The sequence below is a fragment of the Pocillopora damicornis genome, chromosome 9, assembly GCF_964200805.1.
Source record: "Pocillopora damicornis chromosome 9, jaPocDami1.2, whole genome shotgun sequence".
Taxonomy (NCBI): domain Eukaryota; kingdom Metazoa; phylum Cnidaria; class Anthozoa; order Scleractinia; family Pocilloporidae; genus Pocillopora; species Pocillopora damicornis.
Window position 1 is genome coordinate 15208901 of NC_142678.1, and position 21508 is coordinate 15230408.

At 37.1% G+C, this 21508-nt stretch overlaps 1 protein-coding gene across 1 annotated transcript; it reads right to left on the bottom strand.

The window, feature by feature from the left end:
* Nucleotides 1–1024: 1024 nt before the first annotated feature.
* LOC113665432 (vacuolar protein sorting-associated protein 16 homolog) lies at nt 1025–21469 on the bottom strand. Its single transcript, XM_089182330.1, has 25 exons — nt 21266–21469; nt 20681–20769; nt 19466–19572; nt 18372–18500; nt 17962–18106; nt 15655–15770; nt 14636–14758; nt 13763–13818; nt 13149–13228; nt 12155–12244; nt 10784–10860; nt 10243–10368; nt 9618–9745; nt 9095–9130; nt 8519–8627; nt 7599–7733; nt 7134–7242; nt 6353–6450; nt 5532–5636; nt 4848–4925; nt 4045–4146; nt 3520–3587; nt 2954–3050; nt 2494–2597; nt 1025–1784 (listed from the first exon to the last, which is right to left on the bottom strand). The coding sequence occupies exons 1-25, from the start codon at nt 21313–21315 to the stop codon at nt 1640–1642; spliced, it is 2502 nt and encodes an 833-aa protein (XP_089038456.1). The 5' UTR covers nt 21316–21469; the 3' UTR covers nt 1025–1639.
* Between the last annotated feature and the right edge of the window lie 39 nt (nt 21470–21508).

A 21508-nucleotide genomic window follows, 5' to 3' on the forward strand; every position in this document is an offset into this window, starting at 1 on the left:
AACTCGTTCCCATGATCTTCCCGATATAATGAGGAAGGAACCTGCCATAAAATCATAGGCGATTTAGTCCGTAACGCACCAACTACGCAAGGCTAGGAGAATCGCGCGCAGTTAAGCACCAACGTACGTTCTACAGTTAAAGAGAGTACAACTCTTAACCGCAAAGATCTATTCCTGATTCTCCCTTCCGGTTGGTACACTTCGTCTTGTAAACTAGGTAGAGGAATTTGGTACTAAAGTAAGATAACAACGCGTGGCTGATACGTTAGTTTGTTCTGTTAATCTGTTGGCGAGCTAAGAACAACCATGTTTAAACTGATCACAGGGCGAGTCGCCTTTCGTGGATATATATTTCGGGTCACTTGTTGCTGTTGAACTAACTCTCATTGCAGTTGTGCAGTACGAAACATACTCGGGGCACGAGGAGGTGTGGCTATAAAAGCTTTAGAACAGCCTATCCTTACATCAAATTCAAAGTACTTGTTTGGCAAGGTTGTAGTTCTTCAGTTTTTTGCGAAAAGTGTACGCGTGGTGCATCCGCGCAACCATTCTTTTTCCATGCAAATATAACCAAAGCGAAACACTTGCTTTTAAGTCGAGAAGCTACGACACCGTACCCGTTTTCAGGTTTCAATGGCAAAGTGAGATCGATAATTTTCTCTATTTTTCACCATGTTGGATTTCCTTCTTTCTTCCCGGGACGATGAATAAGAAGGAGAGGCAAGTAACACCGGACGCAATAGTTTAATATTGGAACTATTCCAAAAAAAAATAGGAATGTTCAAAATAGGACGAAAGCGTCGTGGTCCTTTCTGGTTAATTCCCTAAAAATTATACCAGAGGTTCTCAGCCTCGAAAAGAACAATCATCTTTAAATCTCTGAACGAAAACAAACAAACAAACACACAAACAAACAAAAACAACAACAGCGACAAAAAAAAAACACACTACCAAACAAACAAGAGTCGAGCGCAATTCGCTTTCTCTGATTACCACTAGTTACAAAAGGCTAATTTCACGCAAGTTTCAAGTTTTGCTAGGTAATGTTTAATGATACAGTTTCACTAAATCTCACAGTTGTTTTTCTCTAGTTTCTCAAGTGATTATCAAACCAACTACTCTAGAAACAGAGACAAAAATACCACGGCGGTAATTTGGAAAAAAATGCAGTTTTCAGTATTAAATGCATCTCGCATGTGATAATTAAGATATGAGTTGACCGTCGACCAATCAGAAAGCGCAAGTCAATCTGACTGAGTGACGCGACTTCACCTTGCTATCACTTTGGGCCGGTTATTTAAACAAAGTTTAGTCCGAGGTCGTTTAACAAAACCACGCACTAAACTATCTTGAATTTAGCTTAATCTTTCATCTGAACATTAAATTTTTGTTAACAGAGTCCATGGGGCTGAAAGCTAGCAGTGAAAGCACAATTATTTGATGAAAACAACCCTCTTTTGTAGACCTTGTAGGGCCCACTGATTGCGTAAAACCGCGGTTTCGAACAGATCTCGTGGAAATAACCGGTCCTTTGTGTCTTACATCTAATTTTCCCAAATATTTTTAATTTTTTCGCTTCATTTTATTGAAAACCTTCTAAAATTAAATATTCGGTCACTTTCTTGCGCTCTATAAAAAGTTATCGCCTCTGGCGTAAATGAGCCTTCATTTCCTGAATACGACTGGCTAGCGTTCGATTTAATGATGCGCATTTTCCAAGAACTAGATCCAGACCCTCCTCGCTTTTCTGAGAAAAAGCCGTTTCTGCAGCATCTTCGAATTTCCTGCGAACAGAAATAAAACCAGTTACTTAAGGGTTTATAAAATTTCAGTTTGTCTTGAGACTGACCATCAAAGTTTGAGACAAATATCCGAAAGATAATTTTAGTTACGATCTTTGTCCATGTGACTTAATTTTTCTTCGAAAGAGGTCGCGAAAATTCAAACTGGTTTCAAAAGACCTTCCCAAATTGTCAGTTATTCCTTCCTGTATATGCTAGAAATATCTCTAAGCTTTTTCATGCGCAAAAGAAAAATTCAAAATGAATTTCATCTTTCAAAAACAAGTAGAATGAAATCAAATGTGAAGATTGAAGAATAACCTGAAAAAAAGGTCGGCTTATGCTATGATTACAGTTCACCATAGTGTTACTGGGTTCTCTATCTCTTAGTGATCTGTTCGCACATTTGGGAGCTACAGAAGAGGCATTCTTGACTCATATATTTTTTTGTAGGGATAGCGAGATTGCAAGTTTCCTACAGAACCAAACAAAGACTGCCAATAGGACCACGATGTTGCTAAGCAGTTTCCAAAACGAAGGCATTCATCTTCGAGTTTCTTGCACACTTTTAGACAGTTTCGCATGGTTTGGTCTCTCTTTGGATTTCATAATGCGTTTAAAAGTAAATTTTTGTGTGTTCTTTTTTGATGACGCGATGAAATTCATAAGGTTTCTGGAGAAGGGAAATGAAATATAAGAAAGGTTTTCATACCCAAGTTTGACAAAGCAGGCCACTTTGTTCTCTGGCAGAACCCGAGGGACGTATTTTTCTGCCTCGATTTTGCTGTCGAATTCAAGGCAAGCATCGAAAAATGGCTGTATGAAGGAAGAAAAACGTTTAAAATCACAGAAATGTTGCCTTTCTCCACAACTGAGTATTTTGGTAACAACTTCAATAAATTATAATAATAAACAACACCCTTAGAGAAAAGGCGTTGAAAACTACTTCTCAAAGACTAATTCTGACCTTACACTAAAAACAACACCAACAAGAGAGTTTTCAGCACAACACAACTAAAATGGGCAATACCAAGAACTGAATGTAAGGGTTCACAACAAGATGATTTACTCAAGTAACAACAGTTTGCTTTAAGAGCGACAGGATCGAGGAGGAATGAAACACAGTTTGAGAGCAAGTTATGAAAACTTACTTCAGAAACGCAAAATCTCACCTCATATCCTATAGGAGATTTTCTCGCTTTTGAAAACCTGTCTAGTTCCAACCAACTTTTACTTTCAGCAAGTGCCCTAACTTTCAGCCAGTAGAACCTGTGCAATAAAAAAGTATAGAAGGCTAATAAAACTATCATTAAGTTACTTGAATGTTCGGTGAAATTTGGGTAGGACTGCTTTGGAATCACCAGAATATAAATCAAGCAAGAAAATAAACTCTGATTTCAGCAATTAAAGGGAAGAGAAAAGGGAACGAAGATGTTCCTCGGAGAATGACATAAGCACACTCGGAGAAAAAGAATTCCGAGTGCTTCCTGTAGGAGTCGAACCTACGACCTTCCGATTAATACTCCGGACGCTCCGAGGCGCGAGGCGAGGGCAGGGAATGGGCGGGGTAGGCGCAAGGCGAACGCAAGGACAGCGCGGGGGGCGAAACACGCGCGAGCGGAGGAGCACTCCTCATCTCGCGAATGACTTACCCTTCATGCTTTCCTCTCGCTCGCCGCGCACTTTCCTCGCGCTCGCTTCACACCATGTATTCGAAGAGAACAGTTCAGCAACAAACCTTTTGTCTGGAACTTTAAACTCTTTCTTCAATTGTTCGGCTGCCTTTAAGTCTCCGAGAAGTACACACTGCAACAAAACAACGTATTCTCTAGAAAGAGTTGTCCATGTTTCGGTGGTTCAGACTGTCTATGAATTAATTATTATTGAGCGAAAAACAAAAAACGATTTTCTCTGAAGCATTCCAACACTGCAAAAGCGATAACCTTGTTTCTAAAGAGCTTCTATCAATATAAACGCCTCTCATTTCCTACCAAACAGGGGTTGAACCCATAATCACATCTAATCACACAACTTTGAACCTTTAACAACCAGGATCTACTTAGTAATTCTCCCTAGTGACTGCCGAACATTTCCTTGCAAATTAGGGAGGAGTATTTGGTGATACAGCAAGGCAACAACCTCAAGCTGATAGGCTTGTGTATTCTTACAACCCGTTTGCAAGGCAACATATTTGGATCGCAAGGAGAAGTTTAAAGTAAGTCATTCTTAGGAGTTAAAGTCTGGATGCTACATGAATTCACACCTGGTAAATGGTATCACTTAAAGACATCTCCATGAACGTCTTTCTGTACTTTTCCGTCAGTTTATCTTGATATTCCATGAGTTTTATGTGTTCTTCTGTTGCCTACATGAGACCAAAAACCTCGAAATGATTGCAAAACACTCCACAAGTTTGAAGATTTTAGATACATGAAAAATTCACATATTTGCACTGCGGTGGAAAGATGAAATTAGAAGATCCTCGCAGCTAAGAACACTACTGAAACTAGTAGTTGTAAGTAGGACCTGAAAAAAATTTCAGGCCCGTACGGGATTTGAACCCATGACCTCTGCGATACCGGTGCAGCGCTCTACCAATTGAGCTAACAAGCCAACTGGGAGCTGGTCAATGAATTGGGTACAAATAAACATCCGAGTGAATGAAGATTTTAGATACATGAAAAATTCACATACTCCACAAGTTTATTTTGCACTCCACTTAGGGAAACTATTATAAAAAAATTCTTATAGCATGACCAAATGTCATCGCGTAAGGAAATAAATAAACTGAGAATGAATCCAAATCAAAAAAACAAAAAAAGACGCATATCAATGAGTGAATTTGTTTGCTTCTATCCATGGTTCAAGCACTGACCAGGGCATTGAAATATTTCCTTTGACAACAGCTACAACAATATCAAAAACTGTTCACCTCTGGAGAGAAATATTTAGACATTTTTTTCGCGAAGGTGACAAACTGGAAAAAACAGCTTTAGTTCCCCACGAGGAATTATTGAATTCCAGACATTGACTTTGATATAACGGCGCGAGATAACCAACACTTACCTTTGCATAAAACGTAAAGTTCCCTTGCTGGTAAGACATCTGCGCCTTCGACAACGTTTTATTCTTGGCTTCTAGCGTCTAAAGGAAAGGGGAATGAAATCTTCGCCATAATTTTCGATGGTCCGTATTTCCACAGAGTGTTACCAATAACCATGGCTTATCATTATTATTTTTATTCAATGGAACTACATCACATTTTGTGCATCTTGCACGTCATTCGTAATATGTTTCAACCTTCCCCGTGAGGGAGGGGGAAGGGAGGGAACGGAGCGGGGAGGGATCAGTCGTCTCTGGCAGAGTATAAAAGAGGACTATAGAAAGTTGACTGACAATTTACTGATAAATGAGAGGGTATCATAAGAATCTTAGAGAGCCTTATGGGGAGATCCGGTAAATGATTATCGTAACACAAGCAAAATCCTTCAACCCTCGGCTATAAATAATGACGGGTCTCTCACTCTTTACACTGATTTTTCGTAGTCTCTAATAGGTTAAATGTTGTTTTGCATGAACAAATTTATTTTTCCGCGGTGAAAGCTTCCGACGAACGGAACTTTTGCAATCTCATCGCGCTACGATGGAAGTTCCAGTCTTTAACTTTAATTGTGCTCTAAAACCCGTCGCATTTCAGTCCTTATAATTAGGCATGCATCTTACGTATCCAATATCAAATCCTGACGTTACCTTTTCGCTGTAGCTGTCTTGAACAAACGCGTTGCCACTGTTCAGAAACTGATCGTCCTGGTAAAACAAGTCCACGAGTGTGCGGCGGTCTTGTTCTTTACAATACTGCAAGTGAAAAAAGGTCCGCGAATCGTACATATCAACACGATTAGAACTTATGGGTTCACAGAAATAGATATAAAGTTGCAAAGCATACATGTACGCTCGATATCTATACTCCAAGAAACATTTCTGGAACAGCAGTATTTCTTTTCCTGTCGTCTTGATGATAAAGGTCAGCATATCACAAGTCTTCAAAAAGCTGCATGTATCAATTTTCAGTGAAGAAAAGCGTTTATGCATCCTGGGTTTCTCACCTTCTTGACGATCGGATAACGAAAGTAAAAAAATCGGCTCACAAGGCGTACATATGGCACGCAAGGCATAAGGTGCGCAATGTGTACATGCACTGAGGAACAGTTCGTCAAGAATAGGTTTGCAGGCGTATTTCACGTATTCAGGCATTCTATAAACAAGGCTCTGATCATGCATGCCCAACAGCTGAATCGCAGCTTAAACTAGACACTCACAGTCAAGTAACAATAATTTAACAAACTTAATTCTATTTGATTAACAATGCATACAACATATTTTAATTTCAGAAGCTTTGGGTAAATTCACGAGATATTTCTCAGTTAAAGCCAATGAGACATTAATTTGAAACTTGATGTTAACGCCCTTGGAAACATCTGCTAAAATTGAACACGTCCAAGGTACAAAAACCACTTGGACCACCTCGCTGTGCTATCATGCAATTGATCCTCAATTTTTAAAACCCTCACCTTGATGTAGAGGCTGAGGGCTACACGCCTGTGACGTATGGCCATCAGGAACTCTCCCAAAGTCAAATTGTCCTTTAAATGCATCACAACCATGTACACTGAAAATATACGTCATGTTTACATACTCCAAATGTCACGCATAGCTTATCACAAAAAAGTCATCAACAAGTTTCCCTTTAAGTTAAATTGGCTCTAAAAAGACGCTTAAATCACAGGATTTGCGACAGGACTTGCGGTTAGATGGAAACAAAACGGCTAAGATATCCAATTAAGGAGTTTGCTTAACCTTTTACTCGCTAATATCAGTATGCATATTCTCCATACTGTTCTCCGTACCATTTCCAGGGTGCTGACAAGGAGAACTTGTTTTAAAATCAAAACCCTCTTTGGCAGGTGATCATTTCCTTAATTCTCAGACCTTTATGTGTGATTCAGGGGTGACAATGTAAGGAGAAATTAGATACTAGTCACTCTGTGGGGTCACAGGGTTCAGTAAAAACTGGAATTACATTCTTGTCAAGAAAACCTTCGTTAAGAATCTTACAGAGTCTTGTTTCCAATAGCAGCAAATTTAAATCAAAGGTGACATCAATCAAACTTGTTTATCCTCAGGGTAGGAATCACTTTAAAGTAATAATTTAACCGCAAGTTTGACAAAATAAACTTTCTCAGTTGTGGGAACGGAAGTGAGTATTACTGACATTGTTTTATCGCAGTAAACCAGTTGCTTTTAACTCCTAAGGGCTATCTACTGATACCAGTGCGCATGCTCATTGCTTACCTAAGTCTGTGTCACCACTCATGATCGCTTTATCAAGCGCTAAGTCATCTTTATTCATACGCATGAGCAGTGGGACTTGATCAGCAGCCTTTGCTTCATAGTCCAGCAGCTGTTAGAAAAAGAGATATACTGTAAGATCCTTAAAACCTGAGGCTATGTGAAGCAACTACTCTATAACCTTTCCTTTGGAATTGCATCTCGTCACATTGATCTCATTCAGTGAGTTTCACTAGTATCGCTCCAAGTTGGGGAGTTTCATTGGTGGCATCGTTTTGGAAATCATTATTGACAGCTCAGCGATGTTTCCTTCGACTTTACACATAAATAAAACTGAACATGGAAATCACTAAGACAGGGCACAAAAAGCGAATAGACACTACATGCATTTTAGACCCCAAGACTTTTCCATCTTGCGTGTGAGGAGAAAATCTTTCTTGATCATTTTGTTAAAACAGCAGGACCAACCTTGATAGCAAGATGGGTTCTCCCACAGTCCACTGCTTTGGACGCGATCTCCGAGTAGGATATCCCAGGGGTCTCTCCGAGTTTGGAATTGATGGCTCGAGCTATCTCCTCGTCATCAACATTTGCTTGTTGAACCTGACGGAAGATGATAGGAGTCTTATCAATTAGTTAATAACAACAGACCATTTAATCATAAAAACTGAAACGATTTGGTTGAAGAGGTGGTGACATTGAAAATTCTAACCATTTGCACCGTAAGTATCTTGGGAAAGGCGAGAAATGATTGATTAGGTATTGCTAGGAAATTTCTAGGAAAGTAACTGATAAATCGTTACTTTTACAAATGAATTTTTCTTTGTGATTTGAAATAGGCCTACTTTTCAGTTTTTCTGACCAAGTGAATTTAGATGGTATACTTTGATTAATTGGAATGTAATGCTAGACGTCAAGATTTGTGGAACTTAAAGAGAGATGGAAAGTTAAAAACGTAGTGAACGTAATAATCATAACAAACTGTGGAGCAACTGTGTACACTTCATACAAAGAAAACAATCCTAAGAACCCATTCTTAGTCTACGACAGAATGCCTTTTGAACCACAAATAGGGAAACATTACGTTTAACCCTTTAGTTCCTAGGGGTGATTAACATGCAATTTCTCTGCATGATATACAAACGCTATTCAACAAATAGGTGGTAAGAATAGTAGAACTTATCAGGTAGAAGTTGTTATCTTGATCAAACACCAAATTATCGTAACTAACTTACAAGGTAATGTGTAGCAGCTAGAGTGTAGAATTGACAAACACATTTCGGGAGTTAAAGGGTTAAGTCATTTTTAGTATTATCAATCAAGAACAGCGAAAAATCAGTGTGCACCATGATTTCCTTAATACAAGCGCCTCTTAATTAGAAGCATACTTTATAACAAGCCCAGTGTCCAAGAATACGACTGGCTCCTTCCCCTTTAGGAATCTTTAAATAATCGCAGATCCGAATGGCCAGACAGTAGTGACGTCGTAAAACAAGTCTAAAAGAAGAGAAAATGAGTAAAATAATCTCACCCAAATAAAACTCACATGATTAAGACGTAAATTTATTACTTAAGTTCACGTCTTAATACACTCTCAAGACCGATAATTCAGTTGATGTAATATTCCCTTAAAATTAGCTAAATGAGCCAATATTTAACATGATAAACTAATGAAATACTTAAGCCAATAAACTGATTTAAAAACACGATTATTAACCAAAGAACTTTTAATACGAAAGGAAACAAATGTAGGGTAGTTTCCTCTTTCCAATAATTTCCATACTAAAGAGACAGAAGGCAATGATCGGGACTTTTTTCTTCTTCAAAGGCCTCAAGGAAAGAAGAATTTTAAAAATCTGATAGCTTCATGCTACGTAAACGTCCGCTAACAATATGATCAAGTCACAGCCGATTTTTTAGGGTATGAACTCAAAAAAGTTTAAAATGCGAAACCGCATTCTTACCTGTCGATCAGGGTTTTCATTATAAGCTTTTCCAGTCTACAGACTGTGTTAAGGTCTTAACGTGGAATAAGAGAGCACAGACACGTCACGCATTCCTCCAACATGTTATGCATAGCAAGCCCAAAAACGTCTGCGTGCGAAGCTATCATTTTCCACGATTACCCAAATGCAATTTACTTAGTCTTTTAAACATTTTCCAGTACGTATTTTTTTGCGTTCCTTAGTTTCCTTCAAGATTTTCTAGATTTTAACGCAGATAAATCTGCGACAGTGACCAGGTAGAAACCAAATCAAACTTCAACTTTTCCTGAAAATTTTCTAATAGGAATTCAATCGAATCATGAGCATAACATTGTATTCCTTGATCCTTTAACTTCCAAGATGGGATCAGGAATGTGTTATGTCAAGTTCCAATCCTTCCGCTGATACTTTGATAAATTATCAACACTTTTTTGCTAGGTAACGTAATAAAACTGCTGCAAGAAGTTGACTGTTGATCACTTCAAAGTCTTTAAAAGGATACTGGCCATATGTGAGTGGCACACCGACCATGTAGTCCCGCACAGCATTTAAAACTCTCAGAGTTCTACACATTGTCACGAATGCCTGCGGAGACGTGTCAGTTAAGAAGCTTTTACCAAATGACGCGGCCTGGAAGGCAAAAAGGAAGTAGCTCACAATAGTGAACAATAAAGACAGCAAAGACGATCGAACTCTAGATCAAACAATTCTCTCACGCTATCTCATGACAAAAAGGCTTGTATCAAATGAAGCTTTCAATAGGACCACACGCGCAAAATAGATTTCTGCAGCTTTGTTGAACAAACAGTATCCGGCTGCAAACACGGAACAAGCTTGTGACAATTGTTGAAAGCTCTATTTTTTTAAATGATTACATTATGCGTCAATTAAAATACTTAAGGACTGCGTTGAGAGTGTAAAAAAACTCTCTGTCCTTTCCGCCGAAAATCAATTGAGCACGGAGTAATAGATTATGCCTACGTTCTTTTCAAATATCAGATTTTTGTTTAACAAGTATCAAGAATCACTCAAGACAAATTTCAAAACTTGAACTGGTCAGCAACAACGAGCTACAAACTCTACTAATAATAACTCCAATCAAAACATAAAATTAAGAGTTTATTTACCCTCAAAAGACCTCTTTGTACTGCAGGCTCATACTCTCCTGCAGCTGCGTGGATGCACTGCTGTACAGCTTCTGGAAGTCGATCCTTGATCATGCGAATGTACTCCTCGGCTCTAGCACTCTTTTTCTGCAGCCATAAAAAAGTGTTTCTTGAGAGATGACACTTGAATATTGGGACTATAATACGTTTGTAAGTTTGGGGAGCTGTGAAAACACAGCTCTTGTCTTTCGAGACTGAAGTTTGACAAAGTTCCACGGTAAAACCACAAAAGCATTTCTCAGGAGCTTACAAAATGAATATTCAGGGTAAGTCAAATCATCAAGGAATGCTTTTTCTTCTTGTTTCGTTCTTTCCTTTCTCTGACATTAACAAAGAGGAATCGAATTCATGTGTTCAACCCGTCCACGCCCACAAATTTAGCACGTGGCTCAGTGAACTTCGTAATCTTAACCATAAATTGAGATCGATCGAACAAAAACTCAACAAATAAACTGACAGTATGTCGCACAGTGAGATCAACTTGTAATTTGTAACCACTTACCTCAAATTCTTTAGATGCATCATACAACATGGCCCCAGGTTCCATTGAACCAATTTTGAACACTTGCTCCACGGCCGCTGGCAATTGAAAGGATGACAAATGAAAAAAAGTGAAAGTTAAAAGTCGGTGATATTGCTAAGGTGAAGTTTCTTATGATGTTGTATACATATTTTCCGAACTAAATATTTCAAGAAGATGCTCCATACACTTTGCGTGAATGAAGGAAAAGGAGAGGGGAGGAGAGGGCAGGGGATACTGAGCTTTTGCTTTGCATTCTCTGTTGCTGACTTGCCCATTTGATCTTGCTCCTCCTTCCCGTAAGTGCATTCTTTAGCGAAGTATTCAAACGACGCATTGGTCTCCAAGAAGTGTTAATAGGTGCGTGAGGGTAGTTCGATTTGCTTGCCTCATTTTGGCCAAGGAGTTTGCTATTCGCTCTGGTTCTACCCTTGCAACACAAACCCTCTGGTGAATCAATTGGCCTAGCCTAACATAAGCTTCAAACAACCAGGGCCTTTTAATGCAGTTGGGTAATTATTAGAGCCAAAAGGGTAACAAAAAAGTACATTCAAAGTAAAAGGCAAGTACAATGAAACGATCTGTCATGTGCTATAAATCTTGCTTGGTTTAAGTATCATTTTATGTGGGAGACGCGGCGCCGAATAGTTACTGCTCTGAACTCCCGGTCGGGAGGTCTGGGTACGAGATCTGGCCGAGTCCTGATCATAAATAAGGAATAAAGGAAAAACACTTTATTTTCACAGTGCCTGTAAAAAACCCATTTACGAAAAAAGAGGCTTGAGCCCAAACTCCGTCGAAAATATGTATTAAACTTGTTAAATGAACCACAACATTTGGCTAAAATAAGAACTCCAAAACTTCTTAAATTCCACACAAAGGGGCAAAAAATTTGCGCGAACGAAAGCTCAAAAACAGCTTAACTCCGTGAAAAAACAAACAACAAAGTACGCGAAAAGTGTCCACGTCGGTTTTCCAGAGTCAACGTTCGAGTTCTTTTATGTGATTGACTAATTTGTGAAATCACCTGCGAGAATACAGAAGAATACAAAGGGGGTAGAGGAATAGAAAAATCGTTATTAACCCTTTCACTCCCAAGATCTCATTAGTAATTCTCCTTATTGTCTGCCATACAGTTCTTGTGATGTTAGCATGGAGAATTTGGTATTGGATCAATTTATAATCCCCTAATTGATATTTTTCTTTTTTCTCATCACTTGTCTGCTTAATATTGTATTAATATTGTAAGGAGAAATTCTGTCTTGGTCACTCATGGGAGTTAAAGGGTTAACTCGAGTAGACTTAATGTACAAAAGGGTAAATTAACATATCAAAGCACATTGCATTACTTACCAGGAACTTTCTGTAACAGTTCATGAGTCTCTTTGCCAATAATTCTCACTCCATCCACTTCCTGTACCAAGTGCACTGTGCTGTCCATCTGATATGTCGCATTTGTCAAGGTAATGCATCATAAAACTACTGAGCAAACTTCAATTCTAAGTCACAAAAGAAACCCAAGACTGCATCAATTCCCTTCACTATGCTCTGCAATTTGTCTAAAAGAACTTTTACCATTCCATACATGTATAACAATTAAGACTAAAACCAATTACTTGGATGTCCAGATTTTCCTGCATTTAACCCTTTAACTCCCAGACCAAATTTGTAATTCTCCTTACTGTCAACTATACAATAAAGTTAGTTCAGAGAATTCTTATTGGATCAACTAATTATCCTCAAATTGATATTTTTCTTTATTCTCATCATTTATCTGGTTGATATTGTATTGATATTGTAAGGAGAAATTCTGTCTTGGTCACTCATGGGAGTTAAAGGGTTATGATTGTTGACTTACATTTACTTTGAGGTCTCCTTTGTTCTTTGCAAATGCTCACCTCTGTTCTGGTTAGATGTGATCACCGGAAAGTTTTGATTTTACAATATTTGATCTAAAAGCACTCTAACTCTAAATAAACAGATTTAAAATTTTGTATAAGCTGTACAGTTTCTTATAAATGTTTACAGAAATACCCAGTTGAGTAACCAATGAACCCTTAAACTCACAGGATCTAAGATTTAACTGATGTGCCAATGATGGTTTATCATGGAAATAAATGTAAGTATCAATGCCTGTCTGTATAACAAGGTATAAAAATCATTGGAAGAATTTAGTAAAAGAACACCGTACTAATCCTTTCAAACAGCTAAAGAGTAAAATCTCAAAGTTCTTGCTTTTATCACATCCATCTGGAGGGACTGAAGCTGTTAGCAACATCATTTTTACAGATATTGACCAAGAGAGAGTTGAATCTCTAAGTGCTCTTAAAACAGCATTTGTTTAAAGGATATCGAACAGTGTCTTTTGTTGGTCCAATCACATCTAAATAATCTTCCCAGTAACAGATGACTGCACCCATGGCACACCTACGAAGTAAGAAAACTGAGGATCAGAGGATTAGGCAGTTCCAGGCAAAGAGCCCAACAAAACCCAAGCCTTCCTTGCTTTTTCACTCTGCCATTATTATTGCACCATTTACCATTTTGTTCTGTTTTAATAACTACATGCCAGGAACAGTCTTGGAGTAACCAACATTTGGCCATAGTTGCATGAAGGGTGCTTAATGCTATCTTCTGGATAAATCTCTATCCGGTGGGTATCATAGTACATTGTGTCAGCTCCTATAAACTAATTCATCCATTGAAAACTAGTGTTATCAAAAAAAATTGCTCAGTTATTAGTAAGATTGATTGTCAAATCAGGGTTATCAGGGGTTCGCATCTCCCTAGAGGATATTTTGTTCTACACTTACCACAAATGGTTCACACATTTTCTTTCACCCAATCAAAGTTGTCCCTAATACAATATAGTTAACTCCATGAAGTCACAATTGCATAAAAGTTCTAAACTATTTTCCCATCCCAACCAGGCTAGAAACTAAAATATGTCAGACAGCCTACCATGCCAGCTGTTTGGGTCTTGAATGACAAGCAGTGTTGTACTCACAGTAGACTTTCTATTGCAAACAGAAAGGACATACACAGTTCATTAAGGAGTCTGTCTACAAGCCTTGGGTGGTTTTTGAGACTAGACCTCCACAATTAACTCCAAAGATCTAAATAGCAATTTTCTCTGTCAGCTGTTATACATTTCCTGATAAAACAGTTCAAGACAGTTTGGTGTAATTTCAAGAGGGGGAGTTCCAGCCAGCAAATGTGTGTATTCTTGTCATCTAATTGCTGTAAATTGTATTGAAATTGAACTGAGAAGTTATTCATTGATCACCTCCTGGAGTTATGGGGCAAAAAGAGCTACAGTGTATGCCAGACTTTGTTAATCTTAAAAAAAAGTCTTGCCTTAAACTTATGTTCAGTATCATTTAAGTCCAACTTTAAGGTAGTTTGGTATGCCAGAAAAAACATTTCAAAATGACTTGACATCACCCCTTCAACATATACTTTTAAAGGTTATTCCTCCAAGATAAAAAGGGGTTTAAATAGCAATTAAAAATAGTGCGAGTGATTAAAAAATCTACTATGGACAATCTCTCTTTTAACTTATCCATTAATCAATCTTTCAATTGATCAATCAATCAATCAATCAGTCAATTGGTTTATCAGTTCATCAATTACATAATCCATCCATCAATCAGTCAATCAATTTATCAGTCAATCAATCAATCAATCAATCAATCAGTCAATTGGTTTATCAATTCATCAATTAGATAATCAATCCATCAATCAGTCAATCAATTTATCAGTCAATCAATCAATCAATCAATCAATCCATCAACCAGTCATTCATTCAGTCACAAACAAGTAAAAATACAAAACCTCCAAATCTGCAGATCCAATCCATAGCAATCCAGTATCTGTGAACATTGCCAGGTATTCACAGTTATAAGATACTGCCATCTCTATAATGGAATTTACTGGTCCTTCCTTGAAATTTACAGTCTGGATGACAACAATAAACACAACATACATTGAGTATTATAAGTGTTTCTTTTTCCTAGTTCCATTTCTACAAGGTAATACACTCTTTCACTCCACTTGGGTGAAATGTTGGTTATTATTTGTTCAAAGTTTTCCTAGTTGTTGAATCATTTTCTATTTTTATCTTTTACCATTAAATTTGCCATTTAGATACCTTTGAAGCAAAAAATGCAAAGTCAATGTGCTAACAATCTGTACCAAGCATTTCTAGTGTTTTCTTATTTACATATTAAACTGAAAGTAGTAGGTAGGGGGTCACAAAGAATGCACACAATTTGTACTATCTCTAGGCTTACTAAGAAAATGGTGTTCTAAGTGAAAAAAAAATGAAGCACTGACAGAGTGACTTTTGAGGCAACATCAAATTCTCCCTCTGTTCCACAAGGAAATACAAGACAATCTGGAAGGGGAATCTAGCAGTCAATCAGAAGTCACTACCAACATTTTCCAAGTACCTTCCTACCCAAAAAATGCATTTTTCATTTTTTTTTTTCATTATTAGTAAGCAGGAGGTGAATTTCTAGTCAGCCGCCATGTGATTTACTTGGCCCCCCCATTTTCTCTACCTTGCAGTGATAAATATGGAGCTTAGGCTTTTCTAGAACTTTGTTTCCAAAAAAAGGATGCACATGTGCATTTATCAACCCTTTGACCCCTAAGAGTGACTAACATCTAATTTCTCCTTACAAAATCCCCCCTGAATCACACATTAAGGTCATGAGAATAAAGGAAATGATCACCAACTAAAAAAGCTCTTGATTGTTAAACAGATTCTCCTTGCCAGCACCTGAGGAAAGGTATAGAGAACAGTATAGAGAATATGCATACTGATGTTAGGGTGTTAAGGGTTAACCAACCTGTCTGTTACATTGACTTTTTTCTGTAAGGTAAAGGAGATGATCAATTGCCACAAGCAAAGAAGAACCTCTCTCATGAGGCATTATCACCCAGCTGCTTGGTGGGGCATCCAACCCTATCAAAAATTCAATAGAGGGAAACTTGTATCATCACTGTGTCATAATGTCACATTGTGGATGACAGCACTCCAAGCTGCAATCATTCTGCTCACCATGGTAAGACAACAACAATTTTGGCATCTAATTTGCGACCATAGTTTCCAGTTTGGCAAGCTGGGATTAACAGTTATAACCAATGTACTATCACAATTTAACTTTTTATCATAATTTTAATTATTTAGATTTTCATTTCCAAACCTTCTTTATCAATCAAGCGTACAACAACAACTTCCAATAAAAGAACAATTAGAATAATGTTAATAACCATGGAGGGACACAGCAATACTAGCAATAGTAACAATACTCACAGTACTAGTCTTTAGTGGTTACAATGCCAATTCCTTTTTTTTCTTTAATCCTGTTATTATTTATATTATTATTACTATAATTATTATCATTATTATTAATTTACTTATTTAATCTTTACACATGTATTTTACTAACAAATTACCTATTACAATTTATTACTCAAGGAGTTCACTCACTGAAGTTAAAACAAGGCAAAGATATGCATGAAATAATTATTACTCATAGGTTATACTGCAAGTAAACATCCTTTTCCATCTTTTCTTTTATTTTTTTTCCTCCAGAGAAGAAAAACTTTTTTGTCTGCCTTTTTACCAATCTGCAATTTTAGGTTGCCAAATGGCAACTTTAGAAAATCAGGGTTTTTATTAGAAGTTGGGTCCTGGGCACCAGACCCGTCTACTATGAACAGAGTACCTGGCTTATTAAAGTACAAAATTGACAAAAAAATTGTAGAGAAAAAATATCAACCTCAATGAAATATTAACTCTTGCCTGTAAGTTTAAATTTTTTCTGCACAAAGTTTTCAATAACTTGCCATCAGATCGTGGAAACAAAATTTACTTTGACGAGAAGGTGCTGTGCAATAATTGCATTCTTATCCTCTTAAAGTGCCTGATTAGCTTTTACATAACTCTTGCATGTGACATGCGACATGATTAAAAGTACATGCATTCCTTTGTGTCAGCATAGCAAGCAAAAGAAAAACTCAAGTCCTGAATTCTTTTTTGTCATTTGCATAGAAGAAGTCAAAAGGTTAGTTTTGAGCATTTTTACACTTACATTAATTACACATTCATTGGAGCGAAACACGCAAGCATCATTTGCATATGAAAGGTCAAGAGCAATAAAAGTTAAATTTATGTTTTCCAGTTTTTAATTAGATTACAGTCAGTGAAATGATTTTTTAAAAATTACATATCCTTTCTGTACTTTCAATTATTTAAACTGTTCATAAAACACTTAATAAAATACACTACAAGAGACCAATGTTGCTGTAAAAGATGCTCATCAACTGACATGTGTGTCTCAATAAGCCAACATTTTGTTGGCTTTCAAAGCTTAAATATTCTGATGAAGTGAAGGAAACTGGAAAAAAACTTTTTTCCAATTCAATTTTCATTCAAGATAAAGCCAGGAAATGCATTCAAAAGCATTAACATATCAAAAATTTCAAATGTGAAAATCTGCTTCGGCCTGTACTGGTGGTGAAAATTTGTCAGTTTCACTTTTCATCAGTTTATAAGTTTGAGTTAGCTTGTAACTGTAAGAAAAAAGGAGGCTCTGAGAACTACAGCAGTGTTTCGATGTAGTTATAGCTGTGTAGTGAAATAAACAAATTCTCCCAGAGTATCATTTCTTTTTACTATGATTAGAATGAGTATGTGTCATTGCAAGAAGATTCCTTTTCCAGATTGCAGGAAAATGTGCTTCTGGGAGACTTATGTTTTAAAAATTTCCTGGAGGCACATGCCCTCAGACCTCTGTAGAGGCTTGGGCTTTTGCCTCTTTACAGGGTACCCGCCTATTGACAAGGCAGTGCCCGGTTGTTTGAATCTAATTAGTGCTAAGCTAGTGTTATATTTCAATCTGGATTTCTTTTTCCCTTTGTTTGAAAGTCTTTTTCAGATAATTTCTTCTGTTCCTTTTAGGACATCCAATCATCAAACTGTGGCCAAAAGGAAAGGTATTGAATTTTCTTTTAAAGCTTCCAAATCTAAAATCAGATTTCACACTAACCCTAGGTTATCTTAACCCAACTTTGAACAACCTGGCCCTGGATGATAAGTTTGCACAATTACACACTCAAATGGCAGTAACATGATAGGTAAAATTTATTACCTGGGGGGTCAAAAAACCGTCGACTTCGTACCTCTTCCACATTGTTGGCCACGTAAAAGTGGTAGCTACCAGTCAGTACTGCTATACCTGTCCTTCCAGCAAAGCTATAAATTTTACAATCAATAACCTTTGATTCCTTGGCATCCTAAGAAAAAGAAAGTACTGTAAGCTATTTAGTAAGGCAAATTCTGATATCCTAAGAATCAGTCATGAAATTTAGTCATTCCAAATTTTTTTTAAAAAAATATACACATAAAAACCAGATTTCAAGATTCTTAAAACAAAAGACCCATGGATTCAAAGAAATTATTTAAAGTGGTCATGAAAGGTACATGTAATACTATTGTACACTGTATGCTAAAAATGTAAACCACTGTGGTTGAGACAAAAATCATTTTCATATTTCCAACCTGTCCCATGGTTAAAGTTTTCTTGATGGCACCATGAATGTCATAAACCAAAACAGTACCATCATCAGCTACACACAGAAGATCTTCAGTAACAGACCAACCCATCTGAACAATTGAGCCTGCATCCCACTAAGGAGAATAAAACATGATATCATGAAGATAATACATCAGCTTTGAGAAAAAGGTAAAAACTTATTGCATAAAAACTTTTCTTTACAGACACATCTCTTATAAACCACAACATAATATGTAAAAAAAGAGTGGACTCTTTAATTAAGCCAAATGACATTCCTACTTTCAACCTTGTTGATAACAGCCATGCATTTTTATAAAATAAAGGGAAAAAGGAAAAATTCTTTGAGTTACTGTAAACTAGTTCAAGATTCTTGCCTTTAGACTAGCAAACAAAAATGTTTCCACGTATGAGTCTAATCTATCAGATTTGTCAGAAGTTTCCCTCTTTACCCTAGCAAGCTCAGGTAAGGAAGGAAACTTCTTAAACTCTTTCAATCTCAGAAGTGACCAAGACAGAATTTCTCCTTACAATATCAATACAATATCAACCACATAAGTGGTGAGAATAAAGAAATATATCAAGTTAGGGATCATTATCTGATCCAATACTAAATTCTTTGAATTGACATTATAAGAATTTGTATGGTTGACAGTAGGGAGAATTACAAATTTGATCTGGGAGTCAAAGGGCTAACTCTTTTAATCTCGGAAAAATACACATCATCCAGCAAACAGGTTATGATAATATTCAAACTTCTTAGGGAGGAGTTTCTTTGATCCAACACCAAATTCTCTAAACTAATTTTCAAGCAAATTTGTAACAGCTAGATGGAAGAATAGGAATTAGCTATTGTCAATATTACTAATAATAACAGATCTTGAGAGTTGAGGGGTTAATGTTATAAGAATTACAATTTGAAGCAGTTTTTTTATAGAAGAAAAAAATTATGCTACTGAATTTGGTGGCACTGTTATGCTTTGGAGCTTTAAATGGAGAAGAGTAGTTTTTAAATGACTTAAATGGTGATGTAGGGAATCAATTTAAATCATAACAAGATACAAACTTAAGGTGAAGTTACCTTGACAGAGGCAAGTTCCTTTCCAGCAGAGGAAAAGATATGAATAACTGGCTTGTTGATAGATGATCCATGGACTCGTACAAAATGTTTATCATCTCTCACCAGAGCTGCAAGTGTTTAATGCAACATGAAAATTAGTACTGGGTTCCCTCTTCATGAAATTCTTCATTTTACTTTTAACTTAGCCTGTGATCATTCCCTTGTTTGGAATTAAGATAGACACTGAGATCTTCAGTACTGTAAAAGATAACTGGCAAGCAAGTGAGCTGAGTACATATAGGAAAGAGGGTATGTTAACCCTTAACTCCCATGAGTTACCAAGACAGAATTTCTCCTTACTATATCTGTATGATATCATGTAGACAAGTGATAAGAATACAGAAAAATATCAATTATGGGATTATTAATTGATCCAATACCAAATTCTCCAAACTAACATAATGAGAATCATTTGGCAGAGAGTAAGGAGAATTACTAATGAGATCATGAGAGTTAAAGGGTTAAGTCTGTTCTTCAGCCAAGTGACCCATCCAGCCAGAGCTTAACCTGGTTTCCATGGCTTGAAGTGACAAGGAGCATTACTACTCCCCACTCCCCCATTTCTGGTGGGATGTCAGTCCATCACAAGGTAATCCCCCCAGCACTTCATCAGGCTTCCCTGAAAATTTACCTGTACCTGTTTAACCTCCAAGGCAAGAGAGACACTGTGGAAGTAGAGTGTTTTGCCTTAAAGAATACACCACAATGACCTGGCCAGGTCTCTTAACTGAGGCCCATTTCGTGAAAGTCCTTGTAACTTAACAGGCCAAAACCATATATTAAAATTGAAATTTAAAGAATAGAGAGGCAGTTCCTGGCACCTTTACCAGTCCCTTTTGTTTCTTTAACCGATAGTTTTTTGCACTGATTTAAAAACCTTTGAAACTACCACATGGACCAAAAATTAAAATAGCTTTGTGGACCCATCAAGTTATTGGGACCATTGCAAAACAGGCCCCTGGACCTTTTAACCCACAGTCCAGCCCACTGACCATTAGGCTACTATGTCATACACTCAGACAGAGTAAAATTTACACTAAAGTTGCTCAGCCTGTCACTCCTCAGATAACAATGATCTTATATACCAGACAAGTAATTGGCCATCATCAGAGAAATGACAGAAGGAAACTAGGAATTATCAGAAATAACCATTAAATGAAAGAAATTTTCACCTACCTATTGGACCCCCAAATGGAGCAGCACTTATTGTAAACTTAGAAAGATCCACAGCTTCTTGCCAGGCCATGCTATATAACTCAATTTTTCTACAGACAACAAAATAAAGGAAACATAATTTTTAATCTTCATGTAACTGGTGTCAAATACAAATTCTCCTTGTCTGCACTCTAGGGAAAGTAAAGTGAAGAGGGGATTGAAAGAGGTTTTTCTGTTGTGCGAAATTTGGGAGTTTTTAATTTTCTTGACCTGTGAAAATACCAAATCAAAACCCTATGATCAGTGAATTTTTCGATTTCTTTCCATACATGAACCTTAAAATTGTTACAGCGATTTTTCGAGATGCGTTGTTTCTACTTTTTGATATGCGTGAAGCGTACGAGGGATCCCCCCCCACCCCTCTCTGAGATCGTACAATTATCATTCCGTTATATTTCGTTTCATGAGGTTTCCCATTGAAATAAGCCATTTTTTGCTATTATTTTACGTACCACAAAAATATATCCGTTACGCTTAAAAATCGTAGGGTCAAGAATCGAAATGATTAAAGAGAGCTCGAAAGTATACAATTGGAAAAAACCTCACCTGTAATACACCTTTCCAAGGGGGATCCAGTCCACAGTAACGTGCGCCATCTTCACTTTAAGCTTACAAAAATGTCCTGATGGCCCTAATTATCTTTTTTGTGTTGACATGGCGCAGTCATTGGGTAAATTTAAAACACACAACCCTCCTCTCGTGACCAGCGCAACTGCCATTTTGTTTTCACAGGCCTGCAGTGTTTTATTCAGTGGTCATTCACTAAAATAGAGTATCCCAGACACCTAT

Coding starts and splice junctions, on each gene's coding strand:
- LOC113665432 (XM_089182330.1), bottom strand. CDS start 21,315: ATGGCGCACGTTACTGTGGACTGGATCCCCCTTGGAAAGGTGTATTAC. Junction 12,245..13,148: donor AAAAGACACTGTTCGATATC/CTTTAAACAAAT, acceptor ATGCGACATATC/AGATGGACAGCACAGTGCAC. Junction 9,131..9,617: donor GTGCCACTCACATATGGCCA/GTATCCTTTTAA, acceptor CACAGTCTGTAG/ACTGGAAAAGCTTATAATGA.